This window comes from Artemia sp. Qi Xiang Cuo, chromosome 9 (genome assembly GCF_049724085.1).
Source record: "Artemia sp. Qi Xiang Cuo chromosome 9, ASM4972408v1, whole genome shotgun sequence".
Classification (NCBI taxonomy): Eukaryota; Metazoa; Arthropoda; class Branchiopoda; order Anostraca; family Artemiidae; genus Artemia; species Artemia sp. Qi Xiang Cuo.
Genome location: NC_142802.1, coordinates 23968668 through 23995703, shown reverse-complemented (window position 1 = coordinate 23995703; position 27036 = coordinate 23968668). Strand labels below are relative to the sequence as shown.

The 27036-nt window shown below is 32.4% G+C and overlaps 1 protein-coding gene across 5 annotated transcripts in view; it reads left to right on the top strand.

The window, feature by feature from the left end:
- LOC148948466 (solute carrier family 40 member 1-like) overlaps window positions 1–27036 on the top strand; it is a 126922-nt gene that overhangs the window by 73690 nt on the left and 26196 nt on the right. For all 5 annotated transcript variants that reach the window (XM_089093936.1, XM_089093938.1, XM_089093937.1 and 2 more), the window contains one exon: window positions 8691–8833. In XM_089093936.1, the coding sequence (XP_088950062.1) occupies window positions 8691–8833 (143 nt within the window). The remainder of the gene's footprint in view (window positions 1–8690; window positions 8834–27036) is intronic.

The window sequence follows — 27036 nt, the reverse complement described above, 5'->3', positions numbered from 1 at the left end:
AGCCAGATGAGATGTTCATATTTTATGAGTTCTCTAATTGATAAGCTTTTTTCTTTCGTTTAGTTGTCTACGTTTTTTCATATTTTCAGTGCTGTTTTCTTTAGCTTTTACTGTGAATTTTGAGCTTGCTTTTTTGTAATTTTGTATTTCAGCTTGTGTTTCTTTTTTTCTAGAGCAATAACCGACATAGCAGGCTATGCTGTGTTATATGCAATTCTTTGTGGTTTTGTTTTGATGCTGACATACGTATTCTTGCCACTCCAACCAAAGCTGTTAAAAATCAAGTTTTTGTGATAAAGTTTGTAATATTTTTGGTTACCTCCGTGTAAAAAAATCGTCCCCAACCTTTTTTGGATCGCAAACCCCTTTAGATTTTTAAGTGATGTTAGTGACCACCCTTTTTATCCGTAATAATAAAAAGTGGGGATAATTTTGTTTAGTGTGACTTGTTAATGTGACGATTGAGCTTGTATTTGCTCAGTAAAGGTCATATTTATCGGTTAAGTTTTCATCAAGGTCAAGCTCATGTCACCTTGAACATCCAGCTTATTCCTGGCGTTTATTTTCATCTGCAGAAGAGCTGAAAATCAACGTTCGCAGATGTAAGTAGAAGTAAATGGCACAAAAATTCGAAAAAGAAAGCACGAGAACTTTCGGATACAAATGTCGTATCGCGCATCAAAAATGAGTGTCTGTTCCTAAAATATATCACAGATTGAGAAAAGGTGCCAACTGGGGGGTCAAGCCGAGGGGCTAAATTCCCTATATATTTTTTGGCCCTGATCTCCCAAGTTTGAAAAATTCCTTTTGGTATTTTCATTAAAAAATGCCTTTTATGTATCATTTTATTGAAAAAAAAACAACAAAATTTTCACCCCCCTAGATTTTGAAAAATACGCTCTCATCTGCAAAAACGTGGAAGTTTGTTATTTTTTTTTGCCAGAAGAAAGATCACGGATGTATTTGTTTATTTTTTCCCAGGGGTAATCGTTCCAACCAATGGTCCTAGAATATTGAGAGAGGGAACATTCGAACGGAAATCAAAAATTTTTATTGCCTTTTTTAAGGGACCAAAAATATTGGAGGGCAGCTAGCCCCCTCCATACCCCTTGTACCCCAAGGTCGTCCATTATTTTTTTCCCAGGGGTAATCGTATCGAACCAGTGGTCCTAGAATATTGAGAGAGGGAACATTCGGACGGAAATCAAAAGTTTTAATGCCTTTTTTAAGTGACCAAAAATATTGGAGGGCAGCTAGCCCCCTCCCGCGCCCCTTGTACCCCAAGTTCGTCCGATCAAAATGGTCCTAGAATATCGAGAGAGGGATCATTCGAACGGGAATCAAAAGATTTAGTACCTTTTTTAAGTGACCAAAAAATATTAGAGGGTAGATAGCCCCCCTCCCACGCTCCTTTTACCCCAAGGTCGTCCAATCAAAATTGTGAGATAACCATTTTGTTCAGCATAGCTGAACAATCCAATAACTATGCTTTTGGGGATGATGTGATCCCTCATGGCCCCTGAGGAAAAGGCTGTAAGTTTTGAAATTTGCCCATATTGTTCATATATAGTATTTGGTATTAGGATGTATACGCAGCTCATAGTTCAGTGGTAGTCGTCAAGGGTTTGGAAGAGTCATGGTAGCAAGAGCAAAGTGGTGAATATTGCTGTGTATTCCTTTGCCTCTGGTACAAGCTCTTTAACTCTCGTCTGAAATCCCGAACTCGACCCACATTATCTCACTTGAATGGCGAACAAAATGAATGATTTTTAATTGTATTTCTTTTATTACAACCTTTGTCGCTACTCAATTAAAAAAAAAACACAAAAAAACACGGGTGAAATAATATCTTTAAAATAACAAAGGACAACGTCTAACAAACGAAAATTTATTCCCATTTTACATTGTTTGGGCTTGGGGTCCTTAGTCTCAAGTGCTCTTCCGAATGGATTGAAATCAATATGAGAAAAGTACAATACGGCATATGAAAATACATATCTTACAGTAGTCCTTGACTTACATTGCTGCAAAACGAAGCTTTTTTGGACGAACCCTTTTCAGTCAAGGGCAATTCACTGGTGACCCCCAAAACGCCATCGTGACGCTCCAGAGGATTTCAACCTACCTGCTAGGAACCGCTGGCATAGAACAATTGATTTTTAAATCTCTTTGTCTTTCATTGATGTAAAAACATGGCTATAAAAGGCCTCCCACTGGGTTCATAATTATGAAAAAAGATCATATTTTTAACCTAGGTTCATAAATGGTTTATAATTTAGAAAAAAGGTTCATAAAGTTCATATTTTTCTTGTCATCAGCTGGAAAGCACTTGCGGTTGCTGTCTTTTTCCTTATAAAGGACAAGCGAAGCAAATGTATCTGCAAGAGTTCAATTTAAAACGTTTCATACTGTAACACTCAGCATGTTTTGTGAACATACATTTTCTTCTGTTCAAAAAGACATTGTTGCATCTAACTTGGTTCCTATATTGCCCTTATATCTTCTTTTACTAAGCTATCTTTTAGTCTTTTCCCTTGTCTTGCTTGAGTCTGCTACCTTCATGGAGTTTTCTAGTCGTAATATCCATAATTAGTTGCTTTAAGCTTATTAGCTGTAACATAACTTCTTGGCAGATCATGAGTTGATTGATTATTTTTTTTTTTCCCTTTCTTTTTTTTTTTTTTTTTTTTTTTTTTTTTTATACATGGATTCACACTAATGCTTTTTGCAAGGACTTTCTACGCGACATTGGATCTTCTTACTTGGCGTTGCTTTACGCTGAGACTACAAATGCCAAAGGTGCAAAGGAGTTGAATATCATGATTAGATACTGGTCGGAGACCAAAGAAAGAGTCTCTGTATGCCACCTACAGTCCTTTTTCATAGGACACACAAAAGTTGAAGGTTTACACCAGCACCTACTACTAGCTCTAAAGGATGCTAACCTTGATCTCCGTCAAGTCTTGATGCTGGGAAGTGACGGACCTAATGTCAACAAGAACGTTTGGAGGTTATTTGATTCCGAAGTTAGAACTGTGCACAGTGACCAAGGCCTAGCTGACATTGGGACATGCAACATGCATTTATGGAACTCAGTTTTTAGTCTGAAAAACCATCAAGGACAGACAAAATATATCCCCTTGTTTTAAAGATAGTAAAAGCAGCTCTCTGCATGTCGTATGAGAACGCTGACGTTGAACGTGATTTTTCCCGGTCAGGACGGATCATGACCAAGGAAAAATCATCGATGAAAGTTAAAATGTTCAATACTAGACTGATAGTCTCTGACGCTCTAAAGAAGTTTGAGAACAGACCCGAGATAGTCCCTATTACCAGAGAGCTGTTGAATTTGGGGGCGAAATGCGTGCCAGAGCTATAAACTGTACCTGGAAGCTGAGCGATCTAGACAGGCTGGAGAGGAGTCCAAAAGGAAAGAAGAAGAAGAGAAGAAGGCAAGAGAAGAAGAGGAAAAAAAGAGGACGTTATCTGAGAAGAAGACCATTGAACACCTGGAAAAAGATTTGATTGAGAAGTCAGTTGAAAAGGGGAAGAGACAAGTAGCAGAAAGGCTTCTTCAAGAAGCTAATGAGAAGCTAAAAAAAGCCATCGATGCCAAAGACTTTGTAGAAAAAAGCCTTGCACAAGGTATGATCGAGACTTAGAGCTAGAAGATGCATAAAGAAGACGAGGCAGCCAGAGAGGTTGATCGGATACAGAGCAGGGTAAACAAATAAAAGTCGTCCTTAATTACGTCATATTTTGCCAAAAGGAACAAGTAGAGGGGACTCTTTTGTGCTATTGTATTTAGTAATTTTGTACAAATTAAACGCATTTAACTGAACTCATGAAAAAAAAAAAAAAAGAAGAATATGTGCACCAGTGATGAAAACACCAACTACCACTTTTTGTGTCCATGGACAGTTTCTGAGGTGAAAATATCGTAAATTTAGGTTCATAATAGGTTCATAAAAAGCACAATCAAAAGTTCTTAAAGTTCATATTTTTGTGGTCAAAAGTTCATAAAGTTCATATTTTTCACAAAAAATTTAGCGGGAGGCCTGCTATAAGAAAAAGCCTGGGTTGACAAATCCAGCGCTAACAGCACTGTTTGGAGCTCGTTATCAAAACTGATTGTAGCAGCATCTACACAGACTGGAATTTGTAGTAAATAGAGGATAGTCAGGATACATTTTATTCACCTATTATGAAATCATTGTTTTTTTTCTGACTCTATCTAAAAAATTAATGATATTTAACATCCTTTTGAAATATAATTTTAAACATTAATGAAAATAATGGAACTAGCAAAATTTACACTGGGTACCTAGAAGCACCCAACTTTCAAAGCAGCTATCTCCATACCTAAACGTTCTACTGTACTAATCGCAAACACGTAAATTCAAAGGAGAAACTGCACAAACATTAAAGAAATACACCACACACATTGTAAGCGACTCCGTTCAATGCAACATATGCAAACAACTTGACAGAAGAAACTCAAAATCTTCACCGAACTTGAAACTTTACTATCTTCTATGCTTAGTTCCAAACCCTGTTATAGTCAACCTAAAGCGAGGAATTTTACTATTTCTCTCAGTCTCAAATTAAAAATTCGCTGTTAATTTAAAAATAAATATATTTTCTTCTGCTGATTTTTTTTACAGTTCTTTTTTTTTCTTGTGAATACAATCAATATGTCAAAAGAGGTGTGCGTGTAACTGAACCACCGTGTAACTGAACCCCAAGTAACTGAACCACCGTGCAAATGAACCACTGTGCAACTGAACCCCCGTATAACCCTACCCCTGTGCAAATAAACCCTCGTGTAGCTGAACCACCGGGAAACTGAACCCCATTTAACTAAACCCTCGTGCAACCAGACCCCCTTGAAGCTCAACCCTATTTAACTGAAACCCCGCGCAGCTTAACCACCTTGCAACTGAACCACCATGCAACAGAACCACCTTGCAACTGAACCCTTGTGTAACTGAACCATCGTGCAACTAAACCACTGAACTCAGTTTATCAGCATTCTAAAAATATGAAGCAATATCATTGGGCAAAACACAAATTATAATCTTTGCATGTTTACCTTGTTGAAATTGTTTTTTTCTTAAAGTCATGATATAAACGCCTGTCAAGATCATTCATAAAAAAGCTTTGTTTTATTTTCGCAAAAGAAAGAAGATCTAGTGTCACAAACCATTATAGCTGATTTATTTCTCTTTTTTTCAGATGAATCAGATCTTTCTGGACTTTAAGTAATAAGCATCTGTGTTGAAAATGTTCGACCTTTGTGTATCTAGATGAACAATTTTGATCAGTTGTCTTTGAGGAGATTGCAGCTAAAAAGGACATGGGAGGTGTACTGGTTGCACTCCAGCCTTTTTTTTTCAACATTCCTTCATTATACCCTGAAAGTTTAAACGTCATACCCTCAGGTTTATACCCTCAGATGTTCTCGACACCTTGGAGATACGTCTTCTTGTAAAATTGGATGCACATAATACCTCTTGATTTAGTTGAATATGCTCCTAAACATTTTCCGAACTATGTGACAGCTGATACCATCAGCCATTCTAGATATTGCTTGTATTTCCTTTTCACAGCCATTAAAGTAAAATATGTTTTTTAATTGTGTTTGGCATTCTCCCTGCCATTTCCCTAAGGTTTGACCTTAATGCTCCATGATTTTTTTTATTTATTTATAGGATTAAGCATGCCCTCTTTTCTTGATAAAAAAAACACCTTATTTATTATCAATAGGCAACTTGCATGAATTACATCCCTTGCACCAGGGGCGGGGGGTTGTAAACCCTGGAGATATAGTTATTTAAACTTTGAATTTTTAAAAATAAAATGGTCACCTCAAAATTATCGATCAGATGTATTTGGGCAAAAAATAGGGTGGTGGTGGAAGCCCTCGTATTACTTTTAACTCTGAAAAAGTACCCTGGAACTTTTGATTTTCAATCGAAAATCCCCCCCCTCCAATTTCATACAAAAATCTTTTCCATAAAAACCTTATGTGTTAACAATGAGCAACTAGCTTAGCTTACAGCCCTTGCCCCAGGAGCTGCTGGTGGGGTTGTTAACCCCAGAGGCATGGTTATTTGACCTTTAGACTATTTTGAACAAATAGATTTTTTTTTAGATTCTGATCGGATGCATTTTGGAGGAAAATGGTGGTTAAGAGGGAAGGGCTGATTGTCCTCTGATTACCTTGGATTTTTCGAAATTGAAATTGAAAATTTGATTTTCAGTTGAATGAGCCTCCTCAAAAGTCTGTACGACCATCCCTTCTATAAAAATCTTAAGTTTTCACAATGGGTAACTTGCAATAACCTACAGCCATTGCCCCGAGGACTATGTTTTCTTTTTTGTTAATCTCGTTTATTAATCGCGTTTTATTATTCGATTGGAAATTGAAAGTTTTAGTGCCCTTTTTAAAATTTAAAAGTGATTGAAGGGCAACCATCCCCCCACCTCGGAAAAACACCCCCTGCAGGAAATAACCCCAAGACAAACTACCTCGTAGAAAATACTCCCTCTGGAAAATACCTCCGCGTGAAAAATCTCATGTCGAAAAACAACCCTTGCGGTTGGTTGGTCTCCAATCACGTTCGACTTGTAAAAAAAGACTAGAACTGCCTGGGGATTATAAAACAATTTCTACCTCATCCTCCTCTCGTCTCCCTCTTTAGAGCTAATTCTGTATTTATTCGAAGGCTCAATGAGAGGTGAGATATTTTGGCATTAAAATGCACCCTTTCTCCCTCTCTCCTTAGCTAAAAAAGAAATTAGAGAACCCCATTGCAGAAGTTTTTAAGTTTTGTAATTTGTCCATTGTTCACTGATAGTATTTGTTATTGGGAAACATACGGACGTTATTGGCGTGGGAGTTTTCTGAAGGGGGATGGGGGTCGGGAGAAATTCCTTGAGAAAAAAATTTCACGGAGGGGGGGAGGCTTACACATTAATTCCTCTTTTCCTCTTTCCTTAGCACTTCTCAACTATATTTAGAAACAACACAGCTCAAATAAAATATTCAAATTTGGACAACCATATTTTCCGCGATGGGGTATTTTCCAAGGGAGGGTTTCCTTGATAGAGGGTAGGGGGGTAAAAATCAAGACACGTAGACAGTGACAGTGCGAAGGAAACCCCCCATTAACAGACATAAAAAAGAGAAATAAATCTGACTTTAAGAGTTATTGACGTCCGATTTCCTTTGTTTTTGTGACAACAAAACCAATTTTTTGTTAATCATCTTAACAGTCATTTATATCATGATTTTAAAAAGCAAACAATTCCAACAAGGCTGAAAATGTAAAGATTCTAACATATGTTTTACCCAATGTAAGTATGGTGGCTGAGTTGCACGAGAGTTCAGTTATACGAGGGTTCAATTACACCATGGTCCAGTTGCACGGTGATCCTGCTGCACGGTGATTCAGTTGCAAGGTGGCTCAGTTGTACGGGTGTTCAGTCACACGGGGGTTTATTTAAATGGGGTTGAGTTGCACAGGGTTTGAGTTGCACGAGGGTTCAGTTGGTTCAGTTGCACGAGGGTTCAGTTACACGAGGTTCAGCTGCACGGTGGTTCAGTTGCGCGGTGGCTCACTTGCACGGTGATTCAGTTGCATGGGGGTTCATTTACTTTGGTTCAGTTACACGGTGGTTCAGCTGCAATGGAGCCGTCAAAAGAACTTAAAAATGCTACGAAGGCTCTCATACAATCGTTTTGCCCGTCATAACACAGACAATCCTAGTTTAAAATTTAACTGAATACGATTATAATCAACTCAGCTTTTAGCCTGTCTGTGACCTGTGTAAGATTCTTTGTGTAAGAAAGAATGAATCCTATAAATATAATTACATGATTACATAAAACTAAAAAAACACTTAAAAAAAAGAAGCATAAATCAACATTTACGCCAATAGGCCTACGCGCTCTTCAGCAAATTAAATTTAAGCTGAAAAGCAAAGTTGAAACTCTCTGTAATTATTCTATAGTTTTCATACGATTTCAAATTCAAGCCGGGTAATTTGCTATTTAATTGCAAATCTAGGTTATATTGCCTGTAATATGATTGGTATTCAGTTAGCCACAGTTTTTTCTGCATGCAAAAATATACCTGAACGGGTAATTTGCCGGGTAATTTGCTATTTAATTGCAAATCTAGGTTATATTGCCTGTAATATGATTGGTATTCAGTTAGCCACAGTTTTTTCTGCATGCAAAAATATCCCTGAACAACCGAAGGCTGCCTGATTAATAACTTATTGTGTTGCATAGAATGCCAGCATATAAAATAAAAACGCTTCTATTATCTTTTACTTTTGTTTAAGATCCAGGCTTGAGCGTCATTTATGTGTAGGATGAACTGTATATTAAAAAGTGGTCGAAATGTTTTTGCCTTAAAAAATAGTGTATGGTTTCGCTTGAAAAAGGCCGATACTTATAAAAAGAGAAAGGTTTTTTGTTTAGATTTTACTGAAAATATTGTGGATTCTCGGAATAAGGTCTACATTAGTAATCTGCTATTTATCGTCAAAGTTGGATAGAACATTATTTCAGTATTACTGCGGCACAGTCATACTTACAGAAATAAAGTTGTTATTTCACATTTGTATGCCTCTCAAATAAGTATTGTTTTTCATTATTTTTACTTCTTAAACCTTTTCAGGAATGGATTTGGGCTTATTCTCTGCTACATATTATTTATTATTTTTGCCTCAGCAGCAAATTTGGCTAGCATTGCCTGCTCAATCATAGTAGGAAAAGATTGGATTGTCGTTATTGCCGGTCCCAACACCAACACGTTGTCTCGTAAGTTCATTTTTTGTCTTTCACTTTTTGCTCTGTTTCTCGCTTATTTCTCACTATCCGTCTGTTGGAGCTACTGAAGAATCTTCTTATGCTTGGGTTAAGATAAGGGTTCAAAATTAACTAATATTTCGTTCTGGAGGTCGGATTTAATGTAGTGAGACGACAAAAAAAATGTCTCTAGCCGAATGCTTTATTTACTTCTTAAAAATTCCTTAACCCGCTCGAAGAATTTTGTTAAAATACTTGAGATTCTTTATTCTTTTTAATTTCTTTAAATTTTTGCAAGATAGATCTGTTTTTTCATTTTTTGAAGGACAATAAGAGATAATATTTTTCATTTAGTGATCCACAACCAGTAAAGTGGACCAGGATCTTTTTTTTTCAAAAGTTAGCTTAAAATCTATATTTTTGGTAAAGGACTACACAAATATAGAAAAAGAATCTGAAAAAGGTCAAATATCCGTCATGTGGTAAATAACAGTAATTTTATAAAATTACTCGCTCTTTACGCTAAAGTTTTTTATTATTTAAAAAATAAAGTTGTGAGACAGAGTCAAACTTCAGTGTAAAGAGCGAGGTGGTGAGGAGGGGACAGCCCCTTTCATATACGGAATTCTGTTCGTTTTAAGTTTTAATGTCGCTCCTTACTTTCAGTGAAAAATACTTGTTTTTATATTTAATATGGTAAAGGAATGGCTTGTGGCGGTGTTATTGGCCTCGCAGGTGCTGAGCCTTTGCGTACTAGCACCCCTTCCACGCCCGCGATTTATCCAAACACATCCAATCAAAATTTTGAGATAGCCATTCTGTTCAAAGTAGTTGGAAGGTCCGGAAATTATATCTTTGAGGATGACACTCCCACCACAGCCCTCAGGATAAGGGTTGTAAGTTACGCCCTGGGGGCATATAAGGTTTTTATTGAAAGCTTTGTCGTAGAAACGTGAAAAAGGGCTCATTCGAACTGTTGAAAGTGATTGGAGGGCAACTAACCCCCTTCTTACGCCCACCTTTTCCCCAAACACATCCAATCAAAATTTTGAGATAGCCAATTTTGTTCAACGTAGTTGAAAGTTCTGGAAATTAGGTCTTTGAGGATGACAACCCCCACAGCCCTCAGGGCAAGGGTTGTAAGTTGTGCCCTGGGGGCATATAAGGTTTTTATATAAAGCGTTGTCGTAGAAACTTCAAAAAAAGGCTCATTTGATTAGAAAATTAAAATGGCTAGTGCCCTTTTTAATAGTCGAAAGTGATTGGAAGGCAACTAACACTCCTTCCACGTCCACCATTTATCCAAACTTGTCCAATCAAAATTTTGAGATAGCCATTTTGTTCAAAGTAGTTGAAAGGTCCGGAAATAATATCTTTGAGGATGACACTCCCCCACAGCCCTCAGGGTAAGGCTTGTACGTTATGCCCTGGAGGCATATAAGGTTTTTATTGAAATCTTTGTCGTAGAAAGTTTGAAAAAGGGCTCATTCGATTGGAAATTCAAAGGGCTAGCGCCCTTTTTAATAGTCGAAAGTGATTGGAGGGCAACTAACCCCCTTCTCACGCCCACCTTTTCCCCAAACACATCCAATCAGTATTTTGAGATTGCAATTTTCTTCAACTTAGTTAATAGTTCTGGAAATTAGGTCTTTGAGGATGAATACCCCCTCACATCCCTCAGGGCAAGGTTGTAATTTATGCCCTGGGGGTATATAAGGTGTTTATAGAAAGCGTTGTCGTAGAAACTCAAAAAGGGCTCATTTGATTGGAAAATGAAAGGGCTAGTGCCCTTTTTAATTGTCAAAAGTGATTGGAAGACTTGACATTTTTATAATAAAGATTGATGTGGGTACAATGTACTATTATTTTTTCTTGCTGTTTAGACCAAGGCACAGCGTATCGACGGATTTGTCGTTAGAACTTCTAAAAGGGCTCATTCGATTTAAAGTATAAAAGGCTAATGGCCTTTTTAATAGTCGTAAATGATTGGAGGGCAACTAGTCCCCCTCCCACGCCCCCCCTACCCTTTGCCCCTTAATTTTAAAATATAAATGTTGCCTTAATACTAAATCAAAATGCACTGTGTTAATACTAATTCCCAATAAAGCATCTCAGCAGTTTCCCATGAACGACTCAGAGTATTATGTTCAAACCTTCGGGGCTTCTTCTGCTCTTAAAATTTAACCAAATCAAAATAGTGTAAGTGTATCCAAGCTATCAAAGAAAGTAAACAGATTTTTTTTTGCAAATGGTATCAAGTTTTTTATTTCAGGTCAACTAGAGGAGGTATGAAACTATATTAAACACTACCATTTGTGTCCAGGTTTTAAAAGAGTGTATGTTGTTAAAAATTGCTGAAACTTTTCTCCAGCATACAAATAGCAGGCCAAATTAAAATGTTTAAAAAAAAAAGATTTAAAGTAATATTTTCTTTTTCCCTGAAAAGACTACGTCAATATAAAACGAACTTAAAATGCTTAAAAACATTTTTTTCAAATAATTTATAACTTACTTACAACTGAGGTTTTTGTCCTCCATTTTAACTCAAAAGGGAACCTGAAAAAGAGAAATATCAATTATCAGTCATTTGCTTAAGAACATTTGTTTTTTCAAAAAATTTAGAACCTACTTACGTGAAACTGAGGTTTTTTCTCCCATGTTGACTCAAAAGGGAACATAAAAAAATAAAGATATCGAATGTTAGTTATTTGCGTGATAACAAATTTTTTTCAAATAATTTAGGTTTTTGGTTTTTGTCTCCCATTTTAACTCAAAAGGGAACCTGAAAAAGTAAACTATCAAATATTAGTCAAATGCTTAAATTTTTTTTAAATTTATAACTTACGTGAAACTTAGATTTTTTTCTTCCATGTAGACTCAAAAAGTAATATGAAAAAGAAAAAATATTAAATATTGGTCGCATGCTTAAGAATTTTTTTTTAAACAACTTACTTACGTGAAATTGAAGTTTTTTCTACCATTTTGACTAACAAGAGAACCTAAAATAGGAAATATCAAATATTAGTCACATGCTTATAAACATTTTTTTTTCCAAATAATTTTATATTACTTACGTGAAACTCAGGATTTTTTCTTCCATGTTGACTCCAAAGGGAACCTTAGAAAGAAAAATATCAAATTATAGTCGTATGCTTAAGAAAGATTTTTTTTTTCAAATAATTTATAACTTACTTACTTGAAACTGAGGTTTTTTCTTCAATGTTGAATCAAAAGAGAAGCTGAAAAAGAAAAATAGTAAATATTAGTCATATACTCAAGAACATTTTTTTCAAATAATTTATAACTTACTTGCGTGAAACTGAGGATTTCCTCTTCCATGTTGACTCAAAAGGGAACCTGAAAAAAAATATTAGTTATTTGCTTGATAACAATTTTCAAATTATTTATAACTTACATGCTTGAAACTGAGGTTTTTTCTTCCATGTTTACCCAAAAGGAAACCTGAAAAAGAAAAATATCAAATATTAGTCATAGCTTACTTTTGTAGCTTATTTCTAGCTTACTTACGTGAAACAGAGGTTTTTTTCTTCCATGTTGACTCAAAAGGTTACCCTGAAAAAGAAAAATGCCAAATGTTAGTCATTAGCTTAATAAAAATTTTTTTCAAATAATTTATAAGTTACTTAGGTGAAGCTGATTTTTCTTCAATGTTGACTCAAAATGGAACCTGAAAAAGAAAAATGTCAAATATTAGTTATTTGCTTGATAACAATTTTTAAAAAATAATTTATAACTTACTCACGTGAAACTGAGGTTTTTTTTGTTCCATGTTGACTTAAAAGGGAATCTGAAAAAGAAAAATATCAAATATTAAACATATACTTAGTTTTTTTTATATTTTATAACTTACTTACGTGAAACTGAGGTTTTTTCCTTTCTTGTCGACTAAAAAAACCTGAAATAGAAAAATATCAAATTTTAGTCACATGCTTGAAAACATTTTTTTTGTAATTTAATTTACTTGCGTGAAACTGAGGTTCATTTCTTCTACGTTGACTCAAAAAGGAACCTAAAAAAGAGAAAAAAAAATCAAATTTTAGTCGTATTTTCAAGAAAGATTTTTTCTCAAATAAGGTATAATTTACTTACGTGAAACTGAGGTTTTTTCTTCAATTTTGACTCAAAAAGGAACCTGAAAAATATCAAATATTAGTCGTATGCTTAGTAACAATTTTGTTCAAATAATTACTAACTTACTTACATGAAACTGAGATTTTTATTCTTCCACGTTGACTTAAAAGGGAACCTGAAAAAGCAAAACATCAAATATTAGTAATATGCTTAAGAACATTTTTTTCAAATAATTCGTAGACTACTGTCGTGAAACTAAAGTTTTTCCTTCCGTTTTGACTCTAAAGAGAACCTAAAAAAGAAAAATATCAAATGTTAGTTATTTGTTTGATAACATTTTTTTTCAAATGATTTATAACTTATTTGCGTGAAACTGAGGATTCTTTCTTCCACGTTGACTCAAAGGGAACCTAAAAAAGAAAAAATCAAATAATAGTCGTATTTTTAAGAAAGATTTTTTTTTCAAATAAGTTATAATATACTTACGTGAAACTGAGGTCTTTTCTTAAAAAAATATCAAATATTAGTCGTATGCTTAATAACAATTTTTTTCAAATAATTAATAACTTACTTACCTGAAACTGATGTTTAATTCTTCCACGTTGACTTAAAAGGAAGCCTGAAGAAGAAAAATATCAAATATTAGTCATATGCTTAAGAAAGATTTTTTTTCAAATAACTTATAACTTACTTACTTGAAACTGAAGGTTTTTTCTTCAACGTCCACTTAAAATGGAACCTCACAAAGAAAAATATCAAATGTTAGTTATTTGTTTGATAACATTTTTTTTCAAATGATTTATAACTTATTTGCGTGAAACTGAGGATTCTTTCTTCCACGTTGACTCAAAGGGAACCTAAAAAAGAAAAAATCAAATAATAGTCGTATTTTTAAGAAAGATTTTTTTTTCAAATAAGTTATAATATACTTACGTGAAACTGAGGTCTTTTCTTAAAAAAATATCAAATATTAGTCGTATGCTTAATAACAATTTTTTTCAAATAATTAATAACTTACTTACCTGAAACTGATGTTTAATTCTTCCACGTTGACTTAAAAGGAAGCCTGAAGAAGAAAAATATCAAATATTAGTCATATGCTTAAGAAAGATTTTTTTTCAAATAACTTATAACTTACTTACTTGAAACTGAAGGTTTTTTCTTCAACGTCCACTTAAAATGGAACCTCACAAAGAAAAATATCAAATATTAGTTATATGCTTAAGAACATTTTTTCAAATAATTCATAGCACACTGTCGTGAAAATGAGGTTTTTGTTCCATGCTGGCTCTAAATAGAACTTGGAAAAGAAAAATATCAAATATTAGTCATATGCTTAAGAAAGATTTTTTTTTCAAATAATTTATAACTGACTTACATGAAATTGAGGTTTTTCTCTTCAACGTCGACTTAGAAGGGAATCTGAAAAAGAAAAATATCAAATATTAGTCTTATGCTTAAGAACCTTTTTATCAAATAATTCATAGCATTCTGTCGTGAGACTGAGGTTTTTCCTTCCATGTTGACTCTAAAGGGAACCCGAAAAAGAAAAATATCAAATGTTAGTTAGTTGCTTGATAACAATTTTTTTCAAATAATTTATAACTTACTTACGCAAAACTAATTTTTTTTCTATGTTGACTCGAAATGGAACCTGAGAAAGAAAAATGTCAAATATTAGTTATTTGCTTGATAACATTTTTTTTTCAAATAATTTATAACTTCCTTACGTAAAACTGAGGATTTTTTCTATATTGACTCAAAAGGTATTCTGAAAAAGAAATAGCCACATACAGGTAATCTAATTCTTTTTTTTTAGAAAGATGTTCGTGGAGAGGGGAGGGGCAGCGGTTCCTAGCAACCAACTTAGAATGGGGGGATAATGCCCTCCTCAAAATCCTGTGTGCTTACGTATTTACCTTTTACTTCTCTTCTGTCTTTGCAGCGCAAGATATAGCTATAATGTTAGCTTTCTCACCCGAAGAGGGGTGAGGCCTAGCACGGATACGGTCGATATAGCCTTGGAGGATATGGAGGCTACGGTGGCTATGGAGGCTATGGTGGTTTTTATGGTTAAACTAAAAGGTCGTCAAATATTGGGAAGGTATTAATAATAGAATACTAATTGCTGATTTTATGACTAGAAAGTTCAGGGTATCAGTTATAGTAGTATACGCCCCTGTAGAACCGACTAACGGAGATACTAGTGACTCAGAAGAATTTTACTTACAGTTACAGGAGCAAATAGACAAGGTCCCAGGCAGAAATATGATGTTTTTACTGGGAGATTTTAACGCCCAGGTTGGTAGAAATAAGGATAGATGGTATCCCAGCTTAGGTAAATTTGGTGTAGGAAAAGAAAACAGTAATGGATACAGACTTTTGCAATTTTGTAGGTATAACAATCTAGTTATAACCAATACTGTGTTTGGTCATAAAATAGCTCATAAGCTAACATGGTATTCACGTGATGGTAAGACAGCAAACCTTATTCATTATGTTATAGTAAACCGAAGACTGGCAGGATCAATACAAGATACTAGGGTATATAGAAGTGCTGTTATTGATGTTAAAAGTAAAGATCACCATCTAGAAGTGTCAAGGGTTAAGTTAAAGCTGAAATATCGGAAGGGTAACTACCTCCCGGGAAGTTATGATGTTAGTAGACTCCAGGATGAGAATTTGAGAGAAACTTTCCAGGAACAGTTGAATACTAAACTTGAGACTTTAAAATTTGATAATGTGGAATATGGCTGGAATAATTTTAGAAAAACAATTTGTGAAGTTGCTGAAGGGTATTAGGGAAGAAAGCTAGAACTCCAGCTAAGAATATAAGTGAAAAAGCTTTATGTTTAATAGAAAGGAGAAAGGACTTGTACAAGAATTATCTGAGTGATAGATCGCATGAAAACAAAAGAAATGTAAAGAAAGTGGAGAAAGCATTGAAATATGAACTAAGGAGGTGTGAAGTGGAGGCCATGGATAAAATTGCCGATGATTTAGAAGATGCAGCTAGACGGCATAATTGTAATATATTGTACTGGCACGTTAACAAATTGAGAGGTAGTAGTCAATCCGGACTCGTCTCAGTTAAAGATAGGAATGGGGTGGCAATTAGCGATAAGGAAAAAGCTAAAGCGAGATGGGCCGAACATTTTGAGAACTTGCTTAACCGAGATAGAGTTGGAGGAAAAAATTTAGAGAAAAATTAAAAAGTTTGTGATACCTTGGATGTGAAGGAAGATTTGTTTTATGATGATAAATTAGCGACAGTATTAAAATTACTAAAAAATAATAAGGCTCCCAGTGCTAATAGTGTGGTAAATGAGTTTCTTCAATATGGTGGCGCTGTGGTTAGAAATAAGTTACTGAAGATTATGAATATTATTTATTAAAAAGGGTAAGTACCTAACGATTTTAGTAAAACCTTAATTAATCAACTTTATAAGAAAGGTGATAAAAGTGAGTGTTTTAATTATAGAGGAATTAGTCTTGTCTATTTAGGTAGAAAATTGCTTAGTAATATGATACTTTTTATACTGAGAGATGACGTAGACAAAGTTTTAAGAGAAGAGCAGTGAGGTTTTAGAAAAGGTAGAGGATGTGTTGACCAAATTTTCACTCTTAGGTTAATAATTGAGAAGTGCCTAAGTTTTCAAACACCTTTGGTCCTCAGTTTTATAGATTATGAGCAAGCGTTCTATTCTGTTGATAGAAGATCTTTGGCAAAGGTTTTATCCTTGTAGGATATACCAGACAAATGCATTAAAGTGACTAATGCTATGTACGAGAATAATACTGCTTTGGTTAAGCTATAAAATAAGGTAAGTTTGGGGTTCTGCAACGTTTTAGGAACACAGTAGGGTTATGTTCTAGCCCTCTTTGTATGGAATGTTTATATGAACTTTGTTTAAGAAACGAAGAAATAGCTAGGACAAGACCTAGACTCAGATGGGGAGGAAAAAGTTTCCTGAACTTGAATTATGTTAGTGATTTAAGCATCCTATATTAAAGTGTGAGCAAAATGAATGAAGTTTTAGAGGTTTTGCGAGTTCAGGGGGCTAGTATTGGTTTGAAAATTACTGTTAGGAAGACTAAGTCACTAAGGCTAGGAATAAGTGAAGATGAAAAGGTGACGTTGTGTGATGAAAAGATTGATCAAGTGGGCAGCTTCACTTACCTTGGTAGTATTATTAGTAAAGATGGTGGGAGCAGTGAAGATGTTAAAAGTAGAATAGCCAAGACTCAGGGTGTTTTTTCACTGTTAAAAAAAGTCTGGAAGAATAGGAAGATAAGTCTGCAAACCAAGATTAGAATATTAGAAGCTACATTGATGACAGTGGCCAAATATGGCTCTTAAGCATGGACGCTCCGAGAAGCGGATGAAGATTTGCTAGATGTTTTCCAGAGAAATTGCTTAAGGATTGTTCTGGGTACCCGGCTGACTGACGGTATTTCAAACAATAGGTTATACGAAAAATGTGGTTCACTACCGCTTTCTAGGTCTATAATGAAAGAAAGGTTGAGGTGGTTAGGGCATGTTGTGCGGATGAAGGATGACAGATTGCCGAAGATTGTTCTTTTCGGCCAACCATCTAGGGCTAAACGGAAAGCAGGTCGTCCACGTCTGGGGTGGGAGGACGTCATAAAGAAAGATTTAAAGGAAATGGGAACTTCGTGGGCGGGTGAAAAAAGGGAGGCTTTGAAAAGATTAGGGTGGAGGAGGAGCGTGCGTAGCTGTGTTGGCCTCAGGTGGCTTGGTGCTGCGGTGAGTTGTTAGTAGTAGTAGTAGTAGTTACGTTAACCTGAGGTTTTTTTCTTCCATGTTGATTCAAAAGGGAACCTGTACAAGAAAAATGTCTAATATTAGTCATTAGCTTAGTAACAATTTTTTTTCAAGTAATTTATAATTTACTTACTTGAAGCTGAGGTTTCTTATTAAATGTTGACTCAAAAGGGAACCTGAAAAATATCAAATATTAGTCATATGCTTAATAATAATTTTCTCAAATAATTAATAACTTACTTACATGAAACTGAGGTTTTTTGCCTTCCACGTTGACTTAAAAGGGAACCTGAAAAAGAAAAATATCAAATATTAGACATATGCTTAAGAACATTTATTTTTCAAATAATTCATAGCATACTGTCGTGAAACTGAGGTTTTTCCTTCCATGTTGACTCTAAAGGGAACCTGAAAAAGAAGAATATCAAATATTAGTTTTATGCTCAATAAAAATTTCGTTTCAAATAATTTATAACTTACTTACGTGAACTTGAGGTTTTTTTTCTTCCATGTTGACTCAAAAGATAAACTGGAAAATAAAAATATTAAATATTAGTTATTTGTTTGATAACTTATTTTTTCAAATAATTTATAACTTACTTACGTGAAACTGAGGTTTGTTTCTTCTATGTTGACTCAAAAGGGAACCTGAAAAAGAAAAATATCAAATATTAGTTATATGCTTTAGGAAACCTTTTTTCTCAAATAATTTGTAACTTACTTACTTGAAAATAAGGTTTTTTCTTCAGTGTTGACTCAAAAGGGACACTGAAAAAGAGAAATATCAAATATTAGTCGTATGCTTAAGAAAGGTTTTTTTTTCAAATAATTTATTAATAACTTACGTGAAGCTGTTGTTTTTTCTTCCCTGCTATATGCTTAATAACAGTTTTCTCAAATAATTAATAATTTACTTACGTGAAACTGAGGTTTTTTTCTTCCATGTTGACTCAAAAGGAAACCCGAAAAAGGAAAGATTTCAAATACTAGTCATATGCTTAAATTTTTTCTACTAACTTATAACTTATTTATATGGAACTGAAGTTTTTTTCTTTTATGTTGACTCAAAAGGAAACCTGAAAAAGGAAAATATTAAATACTTGTCATATGCTTAAAAACATTTTTTTTTTTACAATTTATAACTTACTTACGTGAAACTGAGGTTTTTTCCTCCATGTTGGCTCAGCAGGGAACCTGAAAAAGAAAAATATTAATTGTTAGTTATTTGCTTGATAACTTTTTTTTTCAGATAATTTATAAATTACTTGCGTGAAACTGAGGTTTTTTTCTTTTATGTTGACTGAAAAGGAACCTGAAAAAGAAAAATTTCAAATATTAGTTATATGCTTGTTGGGGTTCCACCCCTGTTTCTTTTCTTTTGAGATAAATATCTCGTTGCTAAGCTATAGTTGTTTTGCAATAAGTAAGCTTTGAACTAAATTGTATTTTGGACTTCCTGGTTTGAGTCATTGAAAGATAAAGCTAAGAAAAAGTAGAATGGATTTTGAATGGGGATTGAGACGATTGGCTGGGCCAAGCGAAGGTCCACCCCTATGAACAGTTGCTGTACAGAATATTATTTTTGAGTTAGTCTGCATTTTGACCCCGTTCGGGGAAGCATATTTGTGTGTTATATGTGACCGTTTGGAAGAATACAATTAAGGTATTTTCTACAAACTGTGTACTAATTTTCCCGGAACCCATGCAGGGTAACAGAGTTACGAGATACCGTTATTATTATATTGACAGGGGGGTTGTTACCTCCAAGGGGAGAGTTAGATATTTTTAGTGGTAGCCCAGGGCCGATACACTTGGCTTTAGAAAGTGGTCATTTGACCACTCGATCACGTTATCATACCCTGGGGCAGGGTATACTGTAAACAGGGTAGTACCAAACCCGATATTTGCAGAACCGGTGTGGTAGACGCGGGCATCCCATTATATTTTGTACCAGAGCTTTCCCCTCCAATAAGTGGTGACACCCGTACATTACCACCCCAATACTGGTGGCATTGTAGCTTACCACTATAACACTGGTGGCAACGTAGCTTACCAGTATAATATTGATAGTTATCAACCCCAACAATGCTTTAAAAAGCTTTTTCTCTCCAATAGTTTATAACTTACTTACTTTAAACTAAGGTTTTTTCTTCAGTGTTGACTCAAAAGTTAAAATAAAAAATAAAAATATTAAATTATTTTTCATACACTTAAGAATTTTTTTTAAATAGTTTACTTACGTGAAATTGAAATTTTTTCTCCCATGTTGACTAAAAAGGGAACCTAAAATAAAAAATCAAATATTAGTTTTATGCTTAAGAATATTTTTTTAATTATTTATAACTTACTTACGTGAAACTGAGGATTTTTTCTTCTATGTTGACTCAAAAGGGAACCTTAAAAAGAAAAATATCAAATACTAGTCATATGCTTAAGTAAGACTTTTTGTCCAAAAAATTATAACTTACTTACGTAAAACTGAGGTTTTTTTCTTACATGTTGACTCAAAAGGGAACCTGAAAAAGAAAAATATCATATCTTAGTCTTATGCTGAAGACCATTTTTTTTAAATAATTTATAACTTACTTACGTAAAATTGAGTTTTTTTTTCTTCCATTTTGACTCAAAAGGCAACCTGAAAAAGAAGAATATCAAATATTAGTTATATGCTTAATAACAATGTTTTTCAAATAGTTATAATTTACTCACGTGAAACTGATTTTTCTTCCATTTGGCCTCAAAATGGAACCTGAAAAAGAAAAATGTCAAATATAAGTTATTTGTTTGATAACGATTTTGTCAAATAATTTATAACTTACTTACGTGAAATGCGGTTTTTTTCTTCCACGTTGATTTAAAAGGGAACCTGAAAAAGAAAAATATCAAATATTAGTCGTATGCTTAAGCAAGTTTTTTTAATATATAGCTTACTTACGTGAATTAGAGGTTTTTTTCTTCCATGTTGACTCAAAAGGAAACGTGAAAAAGAAAAATATCAAATATTAGTCATATGCTTAAAAACATGTTTTAATAATTTATTACTTACTTACGTGAAACTGAGGTTTTTTTCTTCCATGTTGAGTCACAAGGAAACCCGAAAAAGAAAAGATTTTAAATATTAGTCATATGCTTAAATTTTTTTCACTAACTTATAACTTACTTATGTGAAACTGAAGTTTTTTTCTTTTATGTTGACTCAAAAGGAAACCTGAAAAAGAAAAATATCAAATTCTTGTCATATGATTAAAAACATTTTTATTATAATTTATAACTTACTTACGTGAAACTGAGGTTTTTTTCTCTATTTTGGCTCAGCAGGAAACCTGAAAAAGAAAAATATCAATTGTTAGTTATTTGCTTGATAACAATTTTTTCCAAATAATTTATAACTTATTTACGTGAAACTGAGGTTTTTTCTTCCATGTTGACTCAAAAGGAAACCTGAAAAACAAAAATATCAAATATTAGTCATTTGCTTAAGAACATTATTCTTTTATTTATAACTTACTTAAGTGAAACTGAGTTTTTTCTTCCATGTTGACTCAAAAGGGAACCTGAAAAAGGGAAATATCATTTTCTTCAATGTTGACTCAAAAGAGAAACTGAAAAAGAAGAAAGTCAAATATTAGTCATACGCTTAATAAATTTTTGTTTTTTCAAATAATATATAAATTACTTATGTGAAACTGAATTTTCTTCCTGGTTCACTCAAAAGGGAATATAAAAAATATTTAATATTAGTCATATGCTTAAGAACATTTTATTTCAAATGATTTATAACTTAATTACGTGAAACTGATTTTTCTTCCATGTGGATTAAAAATGGAACCTTAAACAGAAAAATATCAAATACTAGTCATACGCTTAATAAAATTTTTTTCAAATAATTTATAACTTAATTACGTGAAATTGATTTTTATTCCATGTTGATTAGAAATGGAACCTGAAAAAAAATATGAAACATTAGTTATTTGCTTGATAACAATCTTTTTTCAAGTAATTTATAACTTACTTACGTGAAACTGAAGCTTTTTCTTCCATGTTGACTCAAAAGTGAACCTGAAAAAGAAGAAATATCAAACATAAGTTATATGCTTGATAACAATTTCTTTCAAAAAATTTATATCTTACTGACGTGAAACTGAGGTTTTTTTTCTTCCACGTTGACTTAAAAGGGAACCTGATAAAGAAAATATCATATATTAGTCGTATGCTCAAGAAAGATTTTTTGTTCAAAAAATTTATTGTTTACTTACGTAAAACAGAGCTTTTGTTCTTCCGTGTTGATTCAAAAGGGAACCTTAAAAAGAAAAATATCAAATATTGGTCATATGCTTAAGAACAATGACATGAACCAGGTTACTTACGTGAACCTGAGATTTTTTTTCCATGTTGACTCAAAATGGAACCTGAAAAAGAAAAATATCAAATATTAGTCTTATGGTTAATAGAAATTTTTTCAAATAATTTATAACTTACTTACGTGAAACTGATTTTTCTTCCATGTTGACTCAAAATGGAACCTGAAAATGAAAAATATCAAATATTAGTCATATGCTTAAAAACATTTTTCTTTTATTTATAACTTACTGAAGTGAAACTGAGTTTTTTCTTCCATGTTGACCCAAAAAGGGAATATGAAAAAAATATCTAATATTAGTCATATGCTTAAGAACATTTTTTTTTCAAATGATTTATAACTTAATTACGTGAACCTGATTCTTCTTCCATGTTGATTCAAAATGGAACCTTAAACAGAAAAATATCAAATATTCGTCATACGCTTAATAATTTTTTTTCAAATAATTTATAACTTAATTACGTGAAATTGATTTTTATTCCATGTTGATTAGAAATGGAACCTGCAACATAAAAATATCATATATTAGTTATTTGCTTGATAACAATCTTTTTTCAAGTTATTTATAACTTACTTACCTGAAACTGAAGTTTTTCTTCCATGTTGACTAAAAGGGAACCTGAAAAAGAAGAAATATCAAATATTAGTTAGTTGCCTGATAACAATTTTTTCAAAAAAAATATATCTTACTGACATGGAACTGAGGTTTTTTTTCCTCCACGTTGACTAATAAGGGAACCTGATATAGAATATATCAAATATTAGTCGTATGCTCAAGAAAGATTTTTTTTTCAAAAAATTTATAGTTTACTTACGTAAAACAGAGCTTTTTTCTTCCGTGTTGATTCAAAAGGGAACGTTAAAAAAAAAAAAATCAAATATCAGTCATATGCTTAAGAACAATGTCATGAACCAGGTTACTTACGTGAACCTTAGGTTTTTTCCCATGTTGACTCAAAATGGAACCTGAAAAAGAAAAATATCAAATATTAGTCTTATGATTAATAGAATTTTTTCAAATAATTTATAACTTCCACATACGTGAAACTGATTTTTCTTCCATTTTGACTCAAAATGGAACCTGAAAACGAAAAATATAAATATTAGTCATATGCTTAAGAACATTTTTCTTTTATTTGTAACTTACTTACGTGAAACTGAGTTTTTTTCTTCTATGTTGACTCAAAAGGGAACCTGAAAATGAAAAATATCATTTTATTCAATGTTGACTCAAAAGAGAAACTGAAAAAGAAGAAAGTCAAATATTAGTCATACGCTTAATAAATTTTTGTTTTTTCAAATAATGTTTTTTCAAATATATAAATTATTTGCGTGAAACTGAATTTTCTTCCTGGTTCACTCAAAAGGGAATATAAAAAATATCTAATATTAGTCATATGCTTAAGAACATTTTTTTTTCAAATGATTTATAACTTAATTACTTGAACCTGATTTTTCTTCCATGTTGATTCAAAATGGAGCCTTAAACAGAATAATATCAACTATTAGTCATACGCTTAATAACATTTTTTTTAAATAATTTATAAATGAATTACTTGAAACTGATTTTTATTCCATGTTGATTAAAAATGGAACCTGAAAAATAAAAATTTCAAATATTAGCTATTTGCTCGATAACAATCTTTTTTCAAGTAAGTTATTACTAACTTACGTGAAACTGAAGTTTTTTCTTCCATGTTGACTCAAAAGGGAACCTGAAAAGGAAGAAATATCAAATATTAGTTTTTTGCTTGATAACGATTTTTTTCAAAACATTTATAACTTACTGACGTGAACCTGATGTTTTTTTCCTTCCACGTTGACTTAAAAGGGAACCTGATAAAGAAAATATCAAATATTAGTTGTATGCTCAAGAAAGATTTTTTTTTTCAAAAAATTTATAGTTTACTTACGTAAAACTGAGCCTTTGTTCTTCCATGTTGATTCAAAAGGGAATCTTAAAAAGAAAAATATTAAATATTAGTCATATGCTTAAGAACAATGACATGAACCAGGTTACTTACGTGAACCTGAGGTTTTTTTCCATGTTGACTCAAAATGGAACCTGAAAAAGAAAAATATCAAATATTAGTCTTATGATTCATAAAAAAAAATTTCAAATAATTTATAACTTACATACGTGAAACTGATTTTTCTTCCATGTTGACTCAAAAGGGAACCTGAAAATGAAAAATATCAAATATTAGTTATTTACTTGATTTCAAAAAAATGTATTCAAAATGTATTCTTGATTTCAAAACAATGTATTTCAAAAAATGTATAACTTACTTTCGTGAAACTGGGGTTTTTGTTCTTCCATATTGACTCATAAAAGAACCTGAAAAAGAAAAATATCAAATATTAGTCATATGCTTAATAACAATTTTTTCAAATAATTTATAATTTACTTGCTTGAAACTGATTTTTCTTCCATGTTGACTCAAAATGGAACCTGAAAAAGAAAAATATCAAATAATAGTTATTTGCTTGATAACGATTTTTTTCAAAAAATTTATAACTTACTTTCGTGAAACTGAGGTTTTTTTCTTCCATATTGACTCATAAAGGAACCTGAAAAAGAATATTATTAACTATTAGTCATATGCTTAACAAGAATTTTTTCAAATAATTTATAACTTACTTGCTTGAAACTGATTTTTCTTCCATGTTGACTCCATATTGAACCTGAAATAGAAAAATATCAAATATTAGTTATTTGCTTGATAACAATTTACTTTCGTGAAACTGAGGTTTTTTTCTTCCATATTGACTCATAAGGGAACCTGAAAAAGAACAATATCAAATATTAGTCATATGTTTAAGAACAATGACATGAACCAGGTTACTTACATGAACCTGAGGTTTTTTTCTTCCATGTTGACTCAAAAGGGAACCTGAAGAAGATCAAATATTAGTCATATGCTTAATAGAAATTTTTTCAAATAATTTATAACTCACTTACGTGAAACTGATTCTATGTTGATTCAAAATGGAACCTGAAAATTAAAAATATCATATATTAGTTATTTGCTTGATAAAATTTTTTTCAAAAAATTTATAACTTACTTTCATGAAACTGAGGTTTTTCCTTCAATATGGACTCATAAAAGAACCTGAAAAAGAAAAACATCAAATATTAGTCATATCTTTAATAACAATTTTTTCAAATAATTTATAACTCAATTGCTTGAAACTGATGTTTCTTCCATGTTGCTTCAAAATGGAACCTAAAAAAGAAAAATATCAAATATTAGTTATTTGCTTGATAACAATTTTTTCAAATAATTTATAACTTACTTTGATGAAACTGAGGTTTTTTTCTTCCATGTTGACTCATAAGGGAACCTGAAAAAGAAAAATATCAAATATTAGTCATATGCTTAATAACAGTTTTTTTCAAATAATTTATAACTTTCTTACTTGAAACTGATTTTTCTTCCATGTTGACTCAAAATGGAACCTGAAAAAGAAAAATATGAAAAATTGGTTATTTGCTTGATAACAATTTTTTCAAATAATTTATAACTTACTTAAATGAATTTGAGGTTTTTTCCTCCATGTTGACTCAAAATGGAATCTGAATAACAAAAATATCAAATATTAGTCACATGCTTAATTACAATGTTTTTCAAATAATTTATAACTTACTTACGTGAAACTAATTTTTCTTCCATTTTGACTCAAAAGGGAACCCGAAAAAGAAAAAGAAAATCAAATATTCATATGCTTAAGAACGATTGTTTCCCAAATAATTTATAACCTACTTGCATGTAACTGAAGTTTTTTTTTCTTCCATTTGACTCAAAAGGGAACCTGAAAAAGAAAAATATAAATTATTAGTCATATGCTTAATAGCATTTTTTTCAAATAATTTATAACTAACTTACGTGAAACTGAGATTTTTTTCCATGTTGACTGAAATGAGAAATGAAAAGAAGAATGTCAAATAATCTTTAAGTTACTCACACGAAACTGAAGTTTTTCCGTACTTTTTTACTAAAAAGAGAGCCTCAAAAAGCCATGAATTTAGTATTAATCAGATAATTCCAGTTTCTAGTCTAAGCAAATAAGCCAATACTCTAAGCAAAATAAGGCAGTTCCCGTTGAGTTATTAACTAAAAACTACTTTTCTTGTTCTAAGCACTATTTTTTGTATTTATTACTTAACCCCTGAGTTGTTAAGAATATTTAACCCCTTTAGCAAGGGTTTTGTATGTTGTTTCACTTGTATGTGACTGGTACCTTTCTCTTTATGGACAGCAAAAAGCTAAAGTGACGCTCACATTGCTACCGTAAATAACCTTTCTTTTGGTATGACGTCATCCTGTCTAATGACTTCATTTATGTGTTAAAGAGTTGCTGTAATTAGTTTGATATATTTTTCTTTGAAAATGACGTCATCCCATTTTACGAACGCATCATATAGACAAAATATGAATCATAATAACCGTGCTCTCTTGCTCTTACTTGAAACTGATGTTTGTTCGTCAATGTTGACACAAGACAACACAATGTTGACAACAATAAAATTGAAAACAAGAAATAACAGATCAGTTGTCTCTAGAATACAAAAGCTTGATCAAATAGCTTTGAAATTATATTCTCGAAAGGTTCTTAACTCCGTAATTACACAAATCAAAAAAAAAGAAAATTAAATATCGATCATATGTCAAACAAAGTTATTTTTCTCAAATGATTTTTAACTTACCTACTTGAAATTGAAGTTTGTTCCTTTGCATTGGCTCAAAAGAATACCTATAAAGGGAAATTTTACATATTCGTCATTTGCTACAACCCTAAAGTTGCTTTCCAAATAATTTACAACTTAATTGATAGAAAGTTTTTCCTGTACCTTGAACCGAAAGAGGACCTTGAAAAAAGCAATATTAGTCGTTAGCCGATAAACGAAAGCAGATCGTCCTCGGTTGGGGTGGGGGGATGTCGTAAGGAAAGATTTAAGGGAAAAGAGAACTTCCT